At 39.4% G+C, this 20,384-nt stretch overlaps 1 protein-coding gene across 2 annotated transcripts in view; it reads left to right on the forward strand.

Annotated features, from left to right (window-relative positions):
* Positions 1-880: 880 nt before the first annotated feature.
* The window catches only part of aff4 (AF4/FMR2 family, member 4), a 28,651-nt gene continuing 9,147 nt past the window's right edge, over positions 881-20,384 (forward strand). The window contains exons 1-9 of one of the 2 annotated variants that reach the window (XM_086309205.1): positions 881-1,182; positions 14,425-14,554; positions 17,407-18,174; positions 18,674-18,712; positions 18,850-18,936; positions 19,179-19,206; positions 19,304-19,367; positions 19,529-19,621; positions 20,169-20,313. In XM_086309205.1, coding sequence (XP_086165331.1) covers positions 14,429-14,554; positions 17,407-18,174; positions 18,674-18,712; positions 18,850-18,936; positions 19,179-19,206; positions 19,304-19,367; positions 19,529-19,621; positions 20,169-20,313 — 1,350 coding nt within the window. In that variant the 5' untranslated portion in view covers positions 881-1,182; positions 14,425-14,428. Of the gene's footprint in view, positions 1,183-9,236; positions 9,478-14,424; positions 14,555-17,406; positions 18,175-18,673; positions 18,713-18,849; positions 18,937-19,178; positions 19,207-19,303; positions 19,368-19,528; positions 19,622-20,168; positions 20,314-20,384 lie in introns of those variants that run through there. The other variant, XM_086309204.1, reaches the window with a different exon arrangement.

Here is a 20,384-nt window from a genome sequence, read left to right on the forward strand (position 1 = left end):
TGTCACGTTTTCAAGTTTAACTGAGGTTGCATTTACCTTATTTTAAGACCTACTAAGGACCAGATGTTATTTTACATTATGTCCTGATGCCTGAAACCTTAGAACTGAAAACGGATCCACTTCCTTCTTTTCATTCTATGTCCATGTCAGGCAGTATTAGTGGGAAGTGCTGTTGTCTTCAAAGATAATATAAAATCTTGTAAAATTATTGTTTTTGTAGTAATTAAAATATAAACATAGAGTTTAGCATCCAACACAGACAGTCAATAAGGTTACAGGACACCCAAAAGCTGCTTTGAGCCTTTTAACCAATGTAATGTCAGTTTTTGCTGCGTATAGGCACCTGTAAAGTCAGACATATTATTGCACATCCACTAAAGGTGTGAAGTTGGAGGCAGAGTAAGACATCACAAAGTAAGTCATTGTTTGAAAGATTAAAAATGAATCATATTACTATTTAAAACGTATTTACTTATTAATCATAGACGCGGGCAGCTAAATCTAGATAACTAGGGTGTGTGTTGAAGATTAGATGAGCTATGAATTAAAAGCAGGGTACGGTTTGTCATAACCTGCTGTCCATGGTACAATCAGGGAACAATGAAACGTGATTTCCTAAACGTCAAAGTCTGGTCAACCTTGCGCGTCACAGAAATGCTGCATTCACACCGAATGGGAATTACTTAGAGCTATCCGAGGGGTACGATAAAAATAAAATAAAACTCGCAACTGCTAAGAAGGCTCAATCGTGTTTTTAAAGACATCGTCAGCGGTGCTGACGTGTTAATTAAGATTTACTTTATGACAGTGTTTACTGTGTCGGATGGTGGGATTGACAGATTTCCGACAGCGCAAATGCACCACCGCTTTGCCATCCATGCATTCAGTCCTGTCTGTGGTGGTACCTGCTGGCTGCTTAACTTAGCTAGCAGTCTTACCTATCAGTTCAGGAGTAACAAAAAAATGAACGCGAGAGAAAATGATTTTTATTTTGTTTCCCTCTCGATGTGTCGTCGTGTTTTAAGGAAAAGATGAAGACCATCCACTTGGTTTTAGTATTTTAGCCGTTAGAGCATTTTTTTTTTCTGAATCCGTTTTGCGTGTAACTGGAAGTGGAAAAGACAAAGAGAAAAAGAGCTTTCCAATAGCTAGAATGGTTTGGGCCTAAAAAGAAGACAAGAGGTAAGGATGCCAACTTTGATGGAAGACGTTAGTTGGTGTTTTACTGCATTAGAGGGTATCTGATATTTGAAGTGAACGCTAATTAGAATTTCGCCAAAAAAAAACAGTAGCTTCAGGGCTAGCTAGCCTAGCCTTAATACGCTACTAGCAGGGTCCGGCTAGCTAACGTTATGCTAAAGCAGATATGCAGGTAGTCGTGTAGGTAGCGTGCTAGCCAGTTGCTAATGATTTGGTTAGACATTGTACCTGCTTTGGTGTTCTGGTGGAAGGAGACTTTAATTATTCGATGGATGGGAAGGGTAGATGTTACTTTTATACGTTTCTATGCAAGGAAGTAGGGGAAAATATCGCGGTGATAGGAGTAATGTTTTTGTTCCTGTCATGGCAGCTAACAGGTCATGACGACTGATGTTTGTGTTTATCCGTGGCTGACATAACTTGTACACCTAAGTTTGCTCTTACAGACGGCGGCATAACTATATGATACTACACGTGCAAATGATAAACATACTATGTTTCCTTTGCATTTGAAATACAGACTATTCGCTCTCCATTAAAAAGCATCTGGGGAATCAAACAATGGGACATAAGTGCTACTTGTTTGTACTTTCTGTGCTAGTTTATGGTCGTTTTAGGTAATCATTGGCTCTTGATACTCGTTATTTTTCGCACAGTGACGACGAGCATAAAGTTTTAGGTTCGTATCCTCCTCCTTTATTGTATTACTAACTCCTAGTGCCACTCCTTGCTGTGTCCAGTCAAAGTCTTTATTTGCATGGAAAATCAACACTGGGGAGAAGGGCAGCACAGTTAATCCGAATGTATGCTTTGGTTGAGCGAAGGATCAGCTGATGTGCTTTTCTAGGAAGCCATTTTACGTGCCATAGTTAGGGGGGAAGGGCCAGAAAATGCGTGATAAGTCCAGAGTTCCTCTTAACACTTGTCACTGGTAGTTCATGCACGCATGTGGAGGGATGGGCTTGACGCATGGAGACAAGGAAAGTGCAACCAACTGACTTATTATGGTTGGCTGCACTTAGTCGGGAGGGGGGACGAGTTCATGCCCTAAGGTCATGAACTCGTTCACGGCAGGTAGCTGTGAACCGGCTCAGCAACTTTAGTCAGATGGTGGATGGAGCAAAAGCTGTACTTGAACTGTGGTTGCAGTTGTTGATTTGTTGTTATGTAGACATAACAGGAGTGTTGATATTGCAGTCGGATTCAATTATGTCAGAGAAAAAACTCTTCCCCCCCCCCCCCCCCCCCCCCTCATACAGTGGAGTGAGCTGCAGTACTTGGCTGGTTTAGGACAACTGCTGTTTTATATTCAATAATTTTCTGAAAATGCCAGGCAATAGTGCAGTCTGAAACTCCAGCTTCCACTCTAGAAGATAAACAAATAGTAAATAAAGTTGGGGTTTTTATAGCAAAAAATGGACCTTTGAGAGGTGATTATACACTATGACTAGACTACATTACAGACAGCTTTTAACAAATAATGAGTTTATTGCATTAGTAAATTACACCTCATGTCTCACCGACGTGGTGATTTTCCTCTGGTACAAGGCTAAAACCTCTTCTGTGTGCGCTGTTAAGTAGTTTAACTACAGTGTAGCCCTTGGTTGGCGCTCTTACTGTATTTTAATACACAGAAGGTCACCCACTTGTTTGACTATACAATTGAAATACTCTTAGTAGCAGCTTGAAACATAATGCCATCACCAGGCTTGCTTGAAGAGCTGTGTTGATGGCAGTAAGTTAGAAAGCTGAACTGAAGTGTTGGCGCTACTTCAAAGGTTGTAGACAGAAAATTAATCCAGGTAAAACATGCTATTTTAAACTGTTAAAAATAGCTCATATATGTGTCATGCCTTTGTTTTTAAATGAAAGTGTTGAGCAGAGAGATAAGGTTGATGCATGTGACTGTACATTGTCTGGATGTGATAGTCTTTGTTTTGGGTTTCCGGACACCGAAGCACCAAAGAAAACCTTAAGCATACTTGACATTCAACTGAGGCTAGATGACTTCTAGATACCAGCTTTGTTAGTTTAAAAGAATCTTTAAAAAGGGGGGAAAGGGTTCCTGGAGCAGCGATGTAAACACCTTGTTGGCAGTAATGTGTAAATGTGCTACTGGTGACGCGGCTTACTGTGAAATCCTCTTCACTTCCTGTTTGGGTTTTGCTGTGAGGCTTCAGTTTAACAGTTTCCCCTGTGGCCAAGGCGAAGGGCACACATTCAGTCGAGATGTTATGCGACTTGTTTGTCTGTTCCAGACAGAGCAGTGCATGCATGTTTTCTTTGGCTTTGGCACACCTATTGTACAGTCCTGATGTACTCCACTGTTGTTTTGCTGGCTGGATATTTGGGAAGTGAGCAATGTCTAGTTTCAGACTGTTCAACTGCAGCCCATTGTACACAATTTCAAATCTGAGCACCTACATTTGAGGAAAATTAATCCAAAGCTTAGAATTGCCTCTTTAGCCACAATTTTAAAGAGAAAAGCTATTCTTCTGTTGATGATAGAAATGGTTTTAAGGTGTTGCGCTTGTCTGGTTTATGCATTGTGCAGATGTTACAGCTTTTTAGCATTTACCTTTTCCTCTTTAACCTGACCCAAAGTACAAGTTAATTGTGTGGTCAGCTAAGGTTTGTAAGTTTCATAATCAAATCTTATTTCCTGTACAAAGAGAAGCTTGTTGAGAGTAACTTGTTTGAAGGCTCTTTCTGAGTCTGCCAGCTTAATTAGCCCGAATCTAATCAGACATCAGCAGCTCTCTTTTTATCCCCCAGTACTGTTGCTCACGCAGCAGAGAAATATGCTGCTCACTGTGTCCTGACCTCATGCATCTGTTCTTCAGCTTTTGTTCTCAGCGATGCGAGTTAAACTCTCATGTGGCTTTACAGTCCTGTGAAGGTGAAGCTCATTAAGGCCATTTCATTTCACAGATCTGGCATAGATTGGTGCTGTGAGATACTGCTTTATAATACTATTTTTAAAGTGGAACGATAATAGCCTCAGTCTTTTTCGGTGGCAGCAGTAATATGTCTCAAATAGTAGTGAAATTCATTGCCACAGTATGTTCTTCTTGTTTTGTTTTAAGCAGGATAAGTGCTTTGAAGGAAATAACAAATGCATTAGGAACAGAAACAGAAACAAATCCCAGAGTCAGAGGTATGAATTTATGCAATACGCAGATAAAATGTGGATTTTGTAGATTTATATTGTTAAGCGTCTTATGTAAACATTTTGCATAAATAATTGTCTACATTTTAGGGCTCAGCTGCCAGTTATTTTCATTATTGATTAATCTCATGGATTTATGTTCTTTCTTTCTTTTATAAAATGTTGAAAAGTGCTTTGTATATATTTACACCCATTTCCTTGGTGATGCTTCAAATGTTCACATCAACAAGTGTGAAGCCCAAAAAAGCTGAAACCAGCACATTTTTGATTAGAAATTACGAAAATTTCCGCTCAGTGCCCTTATCAAAAATATTTGCTGATTCATTTTTCGACAGCACTTCAGTTAATTGGCTTATCATTGCAGGTTTTCACTCCTCCATTTAACCACAACTGAGCCTTTATTCTAGCTACGAGAGAGTTTAATTGGATGTTTGGAGGTTAGTGATAGACATTTCAGCTTTAGATGTAGTGCAGACTTTTCTCTGAGTAATACAGCTGAGACTGATGGATGGGAAATTATTACACAGAGAGAACTACAGTCTTGTTTGACCTTTTATTAACTTCAGGAAATCTTTGCATGTTGTTACAGTTTTAGTTTGCAAAGTGCTTGCTGTTTTAAAGGTTAAGATTTAGTTTGACTGGATAATTGTAGTTTCTTTAAGGTAAAAAATGACTAACTAAGGAATGGTTTATTCTTCGGTAGATTGTTTCATCACACTAAAGGAAGGTCTGATAGACTCAAGATGGGTAGCTAAAACCTTATGAAATGCATATTCACGAAATGGCTTCTTCTCTCTCTCTCTCCCTCTCTCTCTCTGCGGTATAATCCATGTTGCTTAAATATTATTCGTATACTGCTGCTCAGTCTGCTGAGTTAAAAATCGTACAATAGATCAGAAGCAGGTTAAAAATGAAAAACCCCTTGACAGGCTTGTGTTGTGCCTTCTGAAGAGCTTGAATGACGCAGATCCTTTGGAAATGTTGCCAAGATAACTGAGGCTTGGGTGTCATGTTCCACTAACAATGTGGCCTAAAAAGTACACTGAACATTATGTTATCTGTGTCAAACCTGCAAGTGAGAGCATTTCTTTTGTTTCTGAGTTCACGTGACAATGTTTACCTAGGTAAAATCCAAATGAGCTTTCGAGCCTGGTACTTTTTAGCTTTGTTTGTAAGAGTTACTCTAGATTTTAGAGTGTATATTTTACCTACTACTTTACTTTGCCTACTAGATACCCAAGTTCTTTAGAAGAGCTTTAGAAAAGCTTTAGAAAATGACTATTTTAAGTGTTTGTTTTTTTTTTTAAATCTGTTTCACAGTGCCATGAAGAGACTGATTTACCGTTTTGCTCTTGGTAAACAGCTTTACTGAATGTTAAACATAAAAAGCTCCTAAATTAATATGAGTTAATTAGCTGTGTACATGCACAACAGTCTCAGCACTGAGCCTGTGATTGGTAAATGCTGCCAGTTCCCTCTTATTCAGATAATGCACGCCTGCTGAGTGGAGGCTTTCCAGGCAGCGAGTCAGTTCAAATGCTTCAATCCTGCTTTAATGAAAGGACATAAGCAGTTGTTTAGAGAACATGCCAATCAAGACCCGAGACTTGTTTTGATATGCTAATTGGAGCTAATGTGCAGCCACATAGAAATATTGAATTCTTTTAATTGAAGCGGGAATTTAAGATACTGCCCTCTTCAAAAATTCCTCATCTGCACTTTGATATAAAAGTCTCAAGGAAAATCAAGCCCTTTTCTTTCCTCTTGAAATGCTGATACAGAAATATGGCTTGCAGGGTTTTCTTAATGAAAAGTATTGCATGTTTTAGTGATTGAAAGCCACTCCAGTTTTTCCCAACACTTCTTCTTAGTCTTCTTGCCCTAGCTGCATGTGATTTTTGCCTGTAGTCCTCACCAAACAGCTGGTATAGAGGGCAGGTTTGCTGCATTTGAATGGACGCTCCCTCTGGAATTCCTGCAGTCAGCAGGTTTGCTTCAAAAGCACTGGGGGTGGTAGTGGTGGTGGCACTGGCTGTCCATCTGCACCTGCTACAGAATACTTTCTGTAGAGCAATCTAAGGTGCTGTAAAGTCCTGGAAACCAGTTATGATCGATGACACTTGTAGTTTTGCTTAACCAAGACTCACTGAACATGCAATATTTATGTTTTAATATCCAAAATGAATTGATGTACATACAGCTCATAGCTTTTAATACAAAATTAGAGCCATTTGTAATGTGCATAGTAAACCTTTTGTTAACATTTTCTACTTCATGAGCCTGGTCATTGATTAAATCCTCCCAGGGTAGTACTTTGCTTCTATTTATAAAAGTAGAGGGCATATGTAATTGCCGGAAGTGCTGAGAAATGACAGACTAACACACTGTGCTTTCAGATTCAGCATGAATGGGAAATAATTCCAGCCAGTACAGTATCTCTAAGAGCGTAAGCCTGATGATACAGACATGCAGCTGTTGGCAGGACTGTACAGCCTTGGTATCCATTGATGACTATTTATATCAGCTGTGTCTATTATAAAGTCCATCAAATGGAGTTTCCCAAAGTTTGGAGACCGGCCTTCGTTTTAATACTTTAAATAACGCCACAAGCAAACAGCACAGCGTGCATCATTGTGTGTGGGGAAGAATTGGCACAGTCAGCATAGAATTAATGTAAAACTGTCATAATTTATGAGATTATTGAAGTTGAATTTCTCTGCAATTAAATCAAAGCACCCTCAGATAATGAGGGCAAAACCTTGTAAAGATGTGATCAAATTCAGATATATTTTTGTTGAAAGCAATAAATGAATGTTTAACACTTGTACCTAAAAGCCCGCCCTTTAATGTTCTTGATTAATGATAAACATCTGCTGAAAGTCAAGAACACAAGTGGCATCATTTTGTCAGCTTGTGTACCAGATAAAAATCCTCACAGCTTGCGGTGATGCCACACTTGTCAGCATGTTTCGTCATCATCTGAAAAAGCCTCATGTTTGTTACACCCAGCATACTGGATGCCTAAGCGCTGTGACTTTAACAGGCTGCATGGGTGCTTTGCCCTGTGCTCCAGGGCATAGTGGGGGGTGGGGGGAGGTTGTTGATGGAAAGAGCAGCTCTGATTGGCTGGGTTGTGCTGAGGGCCGTGACATCACTTGGAGGAGAGGCTTTGCGGTGTAAAATAACATCTCCTTTTATGGGAGGAGGTGGACTGTGCCATTCTCGGAGAGAGGTGAAATTTATTCCCTTTCTCGCTGTTTCTTCAGTCCCGTTTTCCTGTAGATGCTCTAATTGGCCAGCATGGCGGTTGTGGAAATCATTTCCTTAAGGCCAAGCTCATTAATTTCCTTCGCAATAATCCCCTTTTTAATTTTTCACTCCTTCTTAATTTTGTGTGTAAGAATAGGGTGTAAAAAGGTTCAGTAAGACTAGGTGATCTTTTAAGATTCCTTAACCCTTTAAGACCTACCATAGAACCAAGTCCGCCAGAGCTTATATTATATTTTTACATGCTGTGGAGCCATTTTTGGGAGCATTTCAAGTTGCTATACATCAATACAACCATTATAGCCCAAACTTTAATAATATGTCTGCATTAGGTGCATAGTAATTACATAAATTGCAAAAAAGTGCAATAAACTACAAAAAAATTGAAAATCGTTTTTGTTTTTTTAACATATATTTCTAGTTAGAGAAATTTAAGAGGCTCATCCCTCAAAACTGTAAATACAAAAAAGTTGCACAAACTAGTTTCCCACCACAGGAAATTTATTTTGAGTGTCTTCATAGTTTTATTTTTGAAATACACCAATTTTTATACACTGCAGGAAAAACGAAAATAAATATTATAGTGCAAATTTGCAAAATAACAGCATATGCATCAAAATAAACTATTTCCAGCAGTGCAATATGAGTCCTAAGCATCCCAGAAACGACACAGAAAGTCATAAAGTCAAACATAACTTTTTAAAACACAAGTATAGGCTCATAAGGCCCCGATCGTAAAAAAACTACATTTCCGCAAAATGACGTCACTTCCGGTTTAGGGCAGGTCATGCGGTCATGTGATAGTTCGCGCTGATGGACGTAGGAAGTGTTACAAACAGCTGATCGGATCGGCGAAGCGTGTTTCTGGAATATCATGTTTTTGTTGCTGCAAGTGATTTTTATGCAGTTTTTGCAAAGCTATATGTGGAAGGAAACTGTGACCTAGGACAAGCTGATGGCATAAGATGTAAGTACAACTCCTCCAGTTTCATATGCAAAAAAAATTATTGCGCTAGCTTACGTGGTTGCAGAGCTACCGGGATTTAAAAATAGTTACGCAAAATGGAGCGTGCCCGCTCCGATCGGCTGTAAAGGGTTAAAGGTTTAATTAGTCACCCCCCTTTTTTTTTAAAAACAAAACAAAACTGTGTTTCTATTAGTGTTTCAGCAAGCTTTTCAAATTGATGGCTTGTGCTCCTTGCTTTGTTATCTCAGATTAAATTATTCCTCTGCTACTTTCTGAGGGGTTTAAAGATTAAAATCAGCCTAAAGTGCTCTCAGTCAAACATCAGGCACTCTTCTATAAAAATAGACATGAGAAATTAGGTCTCTTATCCCTAATTTATCTATTGCATTCACTCCAAACATTTAAATAGCACAAATACCCTCGCATTTATTCAATATTAACCTCTTTCTTTCACCTCACTTTTCTCATTTTTCATGCATGCTTTATCTTCAAAACAGAAACAAAAGCTGCTGCTGCTTTCTGTAGCCTTCACCTCGCATGTGACCAACCCCCGCTGTTTGCCAACATGGTATTTCCCGAGAACAAGCAGTCGCCTCCCCTCCCTAAGTCAGAATTGTCTCCACTCCAAGGAAATACACAGTACCTTCCAGTCGAGTAAAGAAACTTTAGTCACATTCTTTCAGCTGGACGCCCACAGATACATCTAGATTTGAAAAAGAGGGGTCAGGTTTTCTTGACTGGAGGTGGTTTGTGTGGAAATTCAGGCTGACAAGTCATGACGAGAATACTTCTGAATTCCTGGGAGATCCTGTGAAACCTCCTCCCCTCCTTTTTCCAATGTTTCAGTGGTTGGGGCCATGGCCTCTCAGTCAGGGTAAGAAATGCAGAGCTATTTAACTGCTTTACTCATTTCGCTTGGTGTCTGGTAAGACTAAAGCACATAACTTTATCCTATTGTGAATACTTGAATATGACAGATGAGACATGTTTGATTTGCCTTACATAATGGCTGTGTCCCAGAGTGATACTGAGAAAATCGTGGGGTTTTTTTCCCCTGTTTTTTGTTTGTTTTTAAAGATGAGATCTGACTGTTATGTGGTACTTTAGAACGAGACATACGAGCTGATTCATTTAGGTACAGAGTGATCTGCCTTCAGACTTTGACCTTTTCAGTTTGGCACAGTGTTGAATGGCTACAGTAAACCTAGCTGGCCATCACACCTTCATATTAATAAATGTTCTTTAAACTTAAAACTTTTTTTCTTATTGTTAATCCATCTTATTTTATTGGAATAGGGAGGGGAGTGGCTCAAGGTTTGGATTTAGGCTTGGTAAGTCAGGAAAATGCCAATCAAAGCTCACCTATATGTGCATCTTGACTTTAAAGTAAGGTTTTACTTGTTTTGAACACAACACAAGTAAATGGTGGTTGAATTTATTCTCGATTAGTCACATTTTATTTGTATAGCTTGCACTTTTAGCTACTGATATCTGAGAAGTATATACAGTACGCTCTTTTTGGCCTAGGTCAAATTGGAAAGGAAAACCCTTTATTTTGTAAGTCATAAAATTATTCATTCAGTTTGAAAGTGAATAACAATACCTTGTGACGTGAGAGATGGGTTGATTTGGAGGAATTATGATTAACACCATCCACAGTGTTGGTTTAGTTGCTTGGACATGTTGAACACAAAACTGTTTGTGGAAAACCAGCTGTGTGTGCGGTAATAGTTTCACTTCTACAGAAATAAATCCATGCCTTTTATTTTGTGGATTTACTCTTCATTCACAATTTAAAAATCTTGATGTGTACAGAAAGGCATGGTGTTTTGCTCGAACTTTTTGTTAATCATATTTCTTAATTAAGAATCAGGGTCTTGGTTTGGTACTCCTGAGGCCTAGTTTGCGTTTAGAGGCAGGTCTAAGACTAAACTATAAACAGATTGAGTGCAGAGGCTTACCACATACGTGCCACATGGTCATATCATGTCACCAACACTTGTTTTTCATTCTTTTTTTCTGTTTGGGTACAGTGAGTACTTTCTCAGTTATTCTGAAGCCAAACTTAAGTTTTCGTGAATAGGACCATGGTAATTTCTCTGAAAGTGTGATTTTTTTTTTTTGATTTTTTTTGATTTTTTTTAAAGTCAATGAGATTTTTTTGGGAAGAGTCTAAAATTAAAGCGTACTACAATTATTACTAACAATTATTAGAAATGTTAGAAGTTCAACAACCAGGAGGCGCAAACAAGACAGTTGAGCCTCCTTGGCTGTTGAGTTTCTCTCGTAATACTAAAGCGTCACACCCTTTTCAAATAATAACAAATAACAGCTCAGGTAAGTTAGTTGGCAGAATGGAAATGAGCTGTGTTTACAAAGGATCCTGCCTGGAGCCTTTGATCAATTAGCACTGTGGCTTAATCACACATGCAGGCCCGCACCCACATTACATCAACAAACTAATATACATATATACACACGTGTAGTACTAATACTGCTGGAGCAGATTAAAATCACCCTTTTATCTAAGCAATCAAATGTGCATGGATGTAAATAAAGTTATGGACAGCATTTATAGCAGGAGGCCATGTTATCTGTAGATGATAATCATAGCTACTTCAGTTTTAGAAAGTTTGTCATGCAAAGTGTGTTGCTAGGATTTGGGTTTTGTATTTCCAGCCTTGGTTCTTGGCTGTGCTTTAAGTCAAGAGGTGATCATGATGTTAATGGTATGTTTCATGAAATAAAGTTGACTTAGTCGCTTCTTTATAAGTGTGGCTTAATGAACCCTAGCCATAGTGGATTAATCCCTATACCTCCTATGAGTAATGCGTCGGAGTTGTCATTACTCATAGATGTCAGGGTTGATGATATAAAACGGTTAAAGGTCGTGTTAAGAAAAAAAAAAATAGATTGGTTGGGAAATTACTGTTTAGACTAACTGATGAGCTTTTCTAATAGTTCATTCAAAGCTTGACCAGCATATGGGGACAAGGTTTAGTCTGTAACACAGTTTATTTATCAATTTAATTTTTTATGATTCATCAGTTCCTCGTAAGTCTCAGGTTCCAGTGTACTCTCTCGCCATTTGACTTCCCTGTGTATAAAGAATTTCCTCATCGTTGAGTCAGTTTCTCATCCACTTCTTACATTTTTTAGTCATGCTTGGGAAAGATTAGAAAGACCCTGTGTGTAGTTTTGAGAATCTACAAGGAGGCCGGATGGTTGCTGCTTAATCGCACTGTGTCAACAGCCTTACAATCATTGTTGTCACTGGCAGAGCTTGAAGCTGTCGACTTAAACCGGGAGGCGACACGCCTGGATGACAGCGTGCTTGTTTCTATTTTCAAACCTCTGTAGTTGCTTTCTGTTAAACAAAGTGCACAGCAGAGGGAAGTCACATTTGTTTTTTTGGCTCACTGCACCTATGAGGTGCCTGATTTCTCCTCTACCAGAGCATTTTTGGTAATGTTTTAGAATGGCTCTGAGTTGTTATCGTGATAATGTGTACATGGATATATTACATGTCGCAATGATGTTTGTCTCACTGGTGTCAATCCATACATCCGATCAGAGGGGTATTGCCCTTATGACTTTCTCCTCATCTGATTAAATAATACACATTATGTTCAGAAGGAAAACACAGACTACGGGGTGTGTTTATTTATCTGTAGGGGACCCAGTGAGTTCCAGCTAGTTTCATAGCAGATAATTACAGTCTATTTTAACTTTGTCATTCATTGCAAGCAAACATCCAGCACACAGTCCACCCAAAATTACCAATATTTTAAAAGCAATCAGGTTCTTGCAGGTTACAAGAAAAAATTTGTGATTTGATTGCTCTTAAATGTGGCCCGATCTTTCATTTTAGTCACACAGTCTGCAATAAACACATTTACTTTCCGTGACTTTATTTAACACATTTAGTCATAACACTGGAAAAGCCTGACAGTTTTTTGTTGTTGTTGTTGTTGTTGTTGTTGTTGTTGGGGGTTTTTTGGGGTTTTGTTTTTTTTTTTCAAATTAAGTGAGCTTTTGAGTTTGGTAAGTTTAGTAAGATTCGTACAAACTCATTTTATAAAATAAAAGTTTTCTGAGACTGTTATAGATGTTATGAGACATGACAAAAAGCTGTTTTAGTTGATTAATAATTTTGGGATGGCATCTCGCTTGGGTTAAGGTCAGGACGACATGCTCATCTTTGTTTTCTTATGCTTTTGAGTTGTCGCCTTGTTGCATTCATTATCCTTTCCTAAGCTTTAGGTCATGGACACAGTGTACTTTCTAAACCATCCATCAGTAGTTGTAAAGTATCTAGGCTCTGAGGTAGCAACTTGGCCAAAACCATCATGCTCTGTCCACTGTGCCTCGCTATAGTTGTGCATTTTTCCCAGAAAATTACATTTTTGTCTCATTTATTATCCCATAAGGATTATTTTATTGAAGAGATTTTTTTTTATCAATGGTATACCTTTCTTATTCAGTGGTGCTTTTTTAACCTTATTATATATTTATCGTCAAGGCATTGCTCACAACACCAAGTCTTTAAGAGGGTAACCTGCAAATTAGTTTTGGGTGATTTCCCTCCCCCTTGTTTAGGAAGAACCGATAGCAGGTGGAGGAAGAGGTTAAACTGTACTACTTGATCTACTATACGGTGCTCCCCAACCAAAAGAAATGCAGCTTTCGCTCAGAGAGAAATGCTTTCAAGTTTATTTTCAGCTTCCAGCATGAAGAGAAAACAAACTAGTGCTAACTGAAACCCTTGATCGCATACAACAATGAATGGTTTAACGCATTGTAATTAGTGACTGCAAGTAGGCACTGAACCACTAACCTTTTGTGTCTGTTTTGTATATGTTGGGGTGTTTTTTTTTTTTTTTTTTTTTTTAAATTAACAGAGATGTGTACTTAAAACAGTAATGGGGCAGGTTGAGTTGAATTTGCAGGTAATACCGGTAGTGTTTTTATTGAATACATTAAGAGGAAAATAAGCTAAACTGTTGACGTAATTGTCAAACGCTTGGTGATCAAGCTGACCATCTTCGACATCTGAGATCCATCAGTGCAACATTTGCTTTTTTAGATGCTGTTAGAAAAGAAGTTAAATTGTTTTTGATAACCTTCTCAAAGTTTTTATTTACTTTTTTTTTTTTTTTTAAACATGTTAGTGGTTCAGTCAGATTGATTTGTACCCTTTGGATTTACCCAGATCTCAATCATAAATAACAAAGTGCTCGCAAACGTTTCCTGCAACTGTTGATGTTTTGAGATAAAAAGTATGTAAACTGCAGCCTTCTCACTGTGTGAAAACATTGAATTGGTAGTTTCAGCTGGGGGCAAATTGTGCTGACCATCTGTACAAGGAGATTATTTGCAGATGAAGTAGGGTACTGCACAGTGTCTAGACTAGGCTAAGCTTATTAGAACCTACTTTCTCCATAGGTCACAACTTCCCCTGTTTATGATACGTGTGGGATTTCACTAATGACAGTTATGTTTGTGCTAACAATGAGTCAAAGCAGAGCACAGCGGTAGTGTGATCTTTCTCAATAGTTGTTGTGACTTTATTGTTTTTTTTGTTTTGTTTTCTTATTAAATGGTAAAGGGTAAAAAAGAAGAGAAAAAACTGACCATTTCTATTTTTCCAAGCTGACTTTTTAACAAGACTATATGTTTGCTTAATTCTTCCGCACTTGTCTCCGAGATCTCATTTTCATAATATACTGCCCCTGCAGGCATCCGTGTTCAGCAAAGACATGCGCTGTTTGTTTATTATTTCTTCTCATTATGTTACCTTGTTATTCTTCTGTGTTGATAGCAACATGAACCGTGAGGACCGGAATGTGCTCCGAATGAAAGAACGAGAAAGGCGAAATCAAGAAATCCAGCAGGGAGGAGGAGAGGCCTTCCCAGCAAATTCCCCTCTCTTCCCCGAACCCTACAAAGTGGTAAGTTTGTTCAACTCACGTTCACTTTATCTGGCACCTAAGTGGTTAGTAATATTAAGGGAGTCTGTAACAGTGACTGGAAATGCAAGGTGTCAGACTGTGCATAATAATAATCAGTTCCTGCAAATTAAGCAATTACAATGTGGGAAATTCCTGCACACTATTACAGCGATCTAGTATTCAGCACAACACTGCTGTTTCGGAAAGTCTTGCTAGCTTAAACAAGCACGTTCCAAGAGCTAAACTATTTAGAAATGTAGATTTACATCAACTGAAATGTTAATCTGGATCGTCAGGCAGGTAACACTGTTACTAAGGTGAACTATAGCCCAAAAGCAAGTTTAAGGCTATTCTTCTCAGTATGTATCAGTGAAACTGAGCTGAATTACAAGTTGGAGGAGAAACACATTGAGGCCTGAAGTCTATAGTTTTTCTCAGAAGTGTTGTTGTCCGCCCAAAACAAATCAAAACAAAGTATTTATTTATTTATTGTCATTGTCAAGAACAATGAAATTGCGTTTGGGGCTTCCATACAACCCAAAAAAAAAAAAGAAAATAATAAATACCCCTTAAAACCCAAGTGTACATATTTAACCCAGTGTGACTCCAATGCAATAAGACAATCCTTAGCAATAATGTTCGTAGAAATTCAGACAAAGACCTGAGAAACATGACAAAATACAACAATGCAACCCATTCAATATTATTGTACTGTGAGATATGATATCAGATATGATAGTTATCTATTTAAGAAAGTAGATGGAACACCAGCAACATCGATTTCAAGAGGAAATTGGTAGGTTTGTGTGCAGTGTTTGTTCTAATCATAATTATGGATTAAAAGCGCAAATGTTTGTACAAAGATTTGAGGTTTGAGTTACATACTTGTCAGATAGTTGTGAGCAGTTCACCAACTCTGCACTAAATACAGCACAGTTTAAAAACACCTGGCTTTGGGTAGCTTTTTGGCATTACAGTTGTTGAAAGCAAACTAAAGACCAGAAAACATGCCTCCTCTTTGCAGAGCTTCCTCTTGTGCTTGCAGACACACATAGATGTAGGCCAGCCAGCTTCAGGCTCCTGCCCGGCCAATATAATTGTAAAGAGGATTTGAGTTCTCTGTACTGGTCTAATCTTTGCCACTAACCAGATTTGAGCAGATGTAAGTGGCTTCTCTCTTTAGCTCGAGCTGGCCATCAAAGAGGCAGTGAGGAATGTGTTCTGACAGGTTGGGAATTGAAAAGCCACCAGAGGTAAGTGAGGAGTGTTTTGGGCCACAACAAAGATAAAAAAGCTGACATTAAAGATGGAAAACTCCTTGACCTTTACAAAGGAAGAAGCTTTTCACCCTTGTACATTGTGATCTGCTGTTTTCACACACTTGATACTATGTTTAAGAACAAGATGGTGTTCAGTCTTTGCAGTATCAGAGCAGAATTTTGGAACAAGCAAACTGCTTAAGTCTGTCCAATAGAGTTTTCTCTACTTGTGCGAGTCTTATATAAGCTTTAGTTTGACTTTTCTCTCCTCTGTCATGCTCCACTAAGTGGAAGTTTAGTGTTCTGTATTAAAGGCCATGTGTGCACGCAGCTGCAGCTGTGCCCTCCCAGATGTAGACCAGCACAGCAGTAACATTTTTATGGCATAGAGTTCACGCACTCTCTCAGCGGCACAGAATAAAAGCTTATCTATGAAGCCGCATATTGTTTTTCATGTTCTTTTCACTTAGAAAGGCTCCTTAAAAAATAAAAATAAAAATCAGGGATCCCTCAAATTATATGACGGGGTAGGTGCTTTCACCCTAACGGTACCAGGATATAATTGGACCCGAAAAAGCCAAAGTGACTCAGCAAATTAAAAATCTATTAAGAACATTTGTCTGCATCGAAAAATAGGCAAATTAAATGTGTGTCAGATTAAAAACAAAAACTTGTGGCTGTTATTATCGGATATCACAAAATGGCAGAAGAAATGTTGAAGAGATGGCAATCAGCGGCTTGTTCTTTGTAGCTTGTCATTGTTGAAGTGTGAATGATTGAAGTTATTTATTTCTGCTTTAAAGACCGTACTGCTGCAGGACTAAGTGTTTTTGTCACACAGGAACCAAAAGGTGAAAAGTGTTCCTGTGGTCATCTTGGAGGTTTCCTCTGAAAGTTTCAGCAGTTGAACAACCACTATACACCATTGTTTATCAAGAAAGAAAAAAAAAGCTTTGACAGAGTTACAATCTGAAGGTTTTCCTCTCAGAAATTTCCTCAGTTAAACATAACGCAACAATGGTGTGTTATGTGAAAGCAACAGTGCAGTTGTTCAAAACAAAACAGCCTAAAACAAAATCGAAACCAACAGCCATTAAGAAAAATAGGTGATACCTAGCTGCGCATATGTGAGCCAGGCAGCGCAGACCGGAGGTAGTGGAGTGCACGTTATGACCAAGCTAAGTTACATTTCCTGCTGCAGATAACGGCTAGTATTTCTTCACCCTCGGTGTGACTCTGTCAAACAAAACTGAAGCGTGAGGCTACGTGTGAAACTGGATACTCTACACAGACTTTTGTCACGGGCTGATTGCAAACAGGTCGGCTGGAACTCGTGGCCTTACAGTGATTGATTATCTTCTGTGGTGGGTGTCTGGGCAGAGCGTAACTGTGTTCGCAGATGGGTTTGGACAGATCTGGGCTCAGTCTGAAAAAGTGAACTTTGTGTTTAGGCCTCTCACAGCGCCTCTGTTTTTGGTTGAGCGCCTTTACCTCAAATGTTGAACAACTTCTCTTTTCTCTGCTTTCCCTCTTTTCACTCGTGTTCTCCACAATAATTATTCTTTGTTTGTTTGTCTCTGCTTCACTCTGCAGGTGAGCAAGGAAGATAAACTGTCCAGCCGTATTCAGAGCATGCTGGGCAACTACGACGAAATGAAAGAGCCAATTGGTGACACCATTCCAAAACTTAATAGTAAACCATCCAACAGCTCGTCTTCCTCTGAGGAGAAGTCGGGTCCACCTTTGTTTGGTGGGGACCAGCGGTGTGGCGGCAGCAGCCAGAGCAGTAAGTGGACCCCTGTTGGCCCCGCAGCGGGCGGATCTTCATCCCAGTCCCAGAAACGCTCAGGACTCCAGGGCGGGCACAGCAGCCAGAGGAGCAACGGAGGCAGCAGCAGCAACAGTAGCCAGAGAGGGGAGGTGCGGGAAAAAAAGTCAAGTAAACACAGCGGAGGTTCCGATCACTCGAAGTCACACATGTCAAGTCCGGCAAAGGGCTCTCTAAGTTCCTCCAGTAGTCACTCGCGGAGCTCTTTGTCTGCTGAGCAGCATCACAACAAGGACCGCTACCGCTCAAAGTCACCGCGAGACAGAGAGGCCAACTGGGACTCACCTTCACGGGTTCACACGTCCTTCCCCAGTGGACAGCACTCAAGTCAGGCCTTTCCCCCATCTCTCATGTCCAAGCCCAGCACAATGCTGCAAAAACCAACAGCCTATGTGCGGCCTATGGATGGCCAGGAAACAGCAGAACCTAAGAGTTCGCAAGCGGAAAGCTACACTGGACAGTCGCATAGCAGCACTGTGGGAGAGATGAAGTCCAAGCTTGCCAAACTTAAGATCCCTTCCCAACCTGTAGAGGTAAGACCTGAGTCTCAATCTCATGCTGTTGTGAACCTGGTATGTTGACTATTTAAAGAATGTGCTCTTTGTTTGTATATCACCTCAAGAGCAGCTTTTTGAAGTCTCTCTTAAGGCAGATGCCTTTTTGAATGTTGCATGCTGTGATCATTCCTTCATTTTCTCTTAGACCCACAGAAATATATATATTTCTGCCTTGACTCAAAACAAGAGGTGTCCCTCTGGTGTAACCCTGATTGTACATTAGAAACGACCTACCAACGGCTTGTGTAGAATTTATAGCTTACTATGTCAGAGAAGTGGCATGTGTTTGATTTAATGATGTAATGATTACGTTGAAGGACCTCTCAGCTTGTTACACATGGTCTGAATGAACTCCTAGTTCTCAGAAAATGCCTATAGGATGACTAATAGGGCTCAAAATGGAAGCCACCTCACACATGCTGTACTGAGATCGTGTTGTTTATACGTCTCATAAGCATGCTGTTTCTGTCTTTAGGGATCCGGTGATGCCAACTGTGTCGACGAAATTCTGAAGGTACAGACACAACTCTCATTTTCATAGAAAAGCCATCTGCTTCAAATAATTGAATGAACCATCAAGATTACTCACACCTTAAAGCTAATTTTAATGGATTTTTTCCCTTCTCTTTTCTCTCTCTTTTTTAAATTCAGGAAATGACTCAGTCATGGCCCCCTCCTTTGACGGCCATCCACACTCCCTGTAAAACAGAGCCCTCCAAGTTTCCATTCCCCACCAAGGTCAGCAGCAGTGTCTGTTTGATTAATGTGATTGCGTTGTGATGAACTATTTCCATTTGTATGAATCAAACCTTGCATAAGACAAGAAAAGGAGGGTTTTTTGGAAGGTTACTTAATGTGATAAGTCAACTTGTTACTTACTGCTTGTATTGAATGTATCATGGCATCTTTCGCATGAATGCAAAGTCATATAATAACGCAGAGATTCATGAAAATAAGTTAACACCTCTTTTTAATTTCAGGATACTCACCCTTTTCCAAGTGGGCACAGTGAGTATTACACACACATAAAATAGTGAAGTAAAGTTAAATGCATATGTTCTAGGCTTTCAATCAATACATATAAATCTTTTTATGTGTGTTTTAGAGCGAGGCAGTTCATCAAAGAGCTCGAGTAGCCACCAAGCCAAAACTTGCGATGACCAGCCCACGTAAGTGCTTCATCTTTGAACCTTCTTTTTCTCTTTTCTTGTCAGTAGTGAGTGGAATAGTTGAACAATAAATATTTGAGTTAAGAAGCTAAAAGTAATCACAGTAACTCCAAACGACTGTGGCGACATATAAAGAATAACAAATGATTCCCGTATCTCAGTAGGTTGGAGGAAGACCTAAGGCTAAGCAGCAGTGAGGACAGTGATGGAGAACAGGACTCTGCCAAGAATGCCTCAAGGAACACATCAGCAAGGTAAACTGTAGAAAACATTTTTTAAGTCCTTAAGTTTTATCTAAGTCCTATGTTGAGACTTACTGTTTTAACTTTGAATCATTTTCCCAATCTTGAAAGAAAAACTTCACAGCTCGAGTAGCTTTCTTCTTCTTTTTCAGCCATTTTGTGTCTTGTCTTTATGTGTTAACTGCACCTTGATGACATAGTGATGCCTGAAATATAAAACCATATTTTTGCTGTACTGCTGGATGCAAATCTTGGGGTTTTTATGCACACCTTGTGGCTTGACAGTTAAAGCATCGAAACCTATGAACTACCCAAGGACTCTTGAGCAGCTACTACACAGGTTGCATTAATAGCCTTATGCTGACTGATTCTAAACCCTGAAAAATGCATACATAAGTATTCAGATTTTTGCTGCGGTAACGAATAATCTCAACATACACAGGTTTTTAGTGACTCGACCGTAAAATACCATTATTGATCACTTAAAATCTTTATGTGGAGGTATAGATGTTTGCTCATACACCACAATGACAATGTTTAATGCTCTCCTATTGAACAGCAATAACAGCGAAGCAGCTGAGCAATCAAGGGACGACTCCAGCAGCCATAGTGGCTCAGAGAGCAGCTCGGGCTCTGACAGCGAGAGCGAAAGCAGCACGACAGACAGCGAAGCCAACGAGCAACCACGGCCTGCCTCCCCTGAAGTAATAATTTTTCAGTTACTTTATACAGAGCTGTAATACCGCTTGGTTGATTAAGGATTGTATGAACCAGT

The sequence above is a fragment of the Aulonocara sp. 'chitande type north' Nkhata Bay genome, linkage group LG10, assembly GCF_057382095.1.
Source record: "Aulonocara sp. 'chitande type north' Nkhata Bay isolate Kocher_YH1m ecotype deep benthic linkage group LG10, A_spYH_male_GT1.1, whole genome shotgun sequence".
Classification (NCBI taxonomy): domain Eukaryota; kingdom Metazoa; phylum Chordata; class Actinopteri; order Cichliformes; family Cichlidae; genus Aulonocara; species Aulonocara sp. 'chitande type north' Nkhata Bay.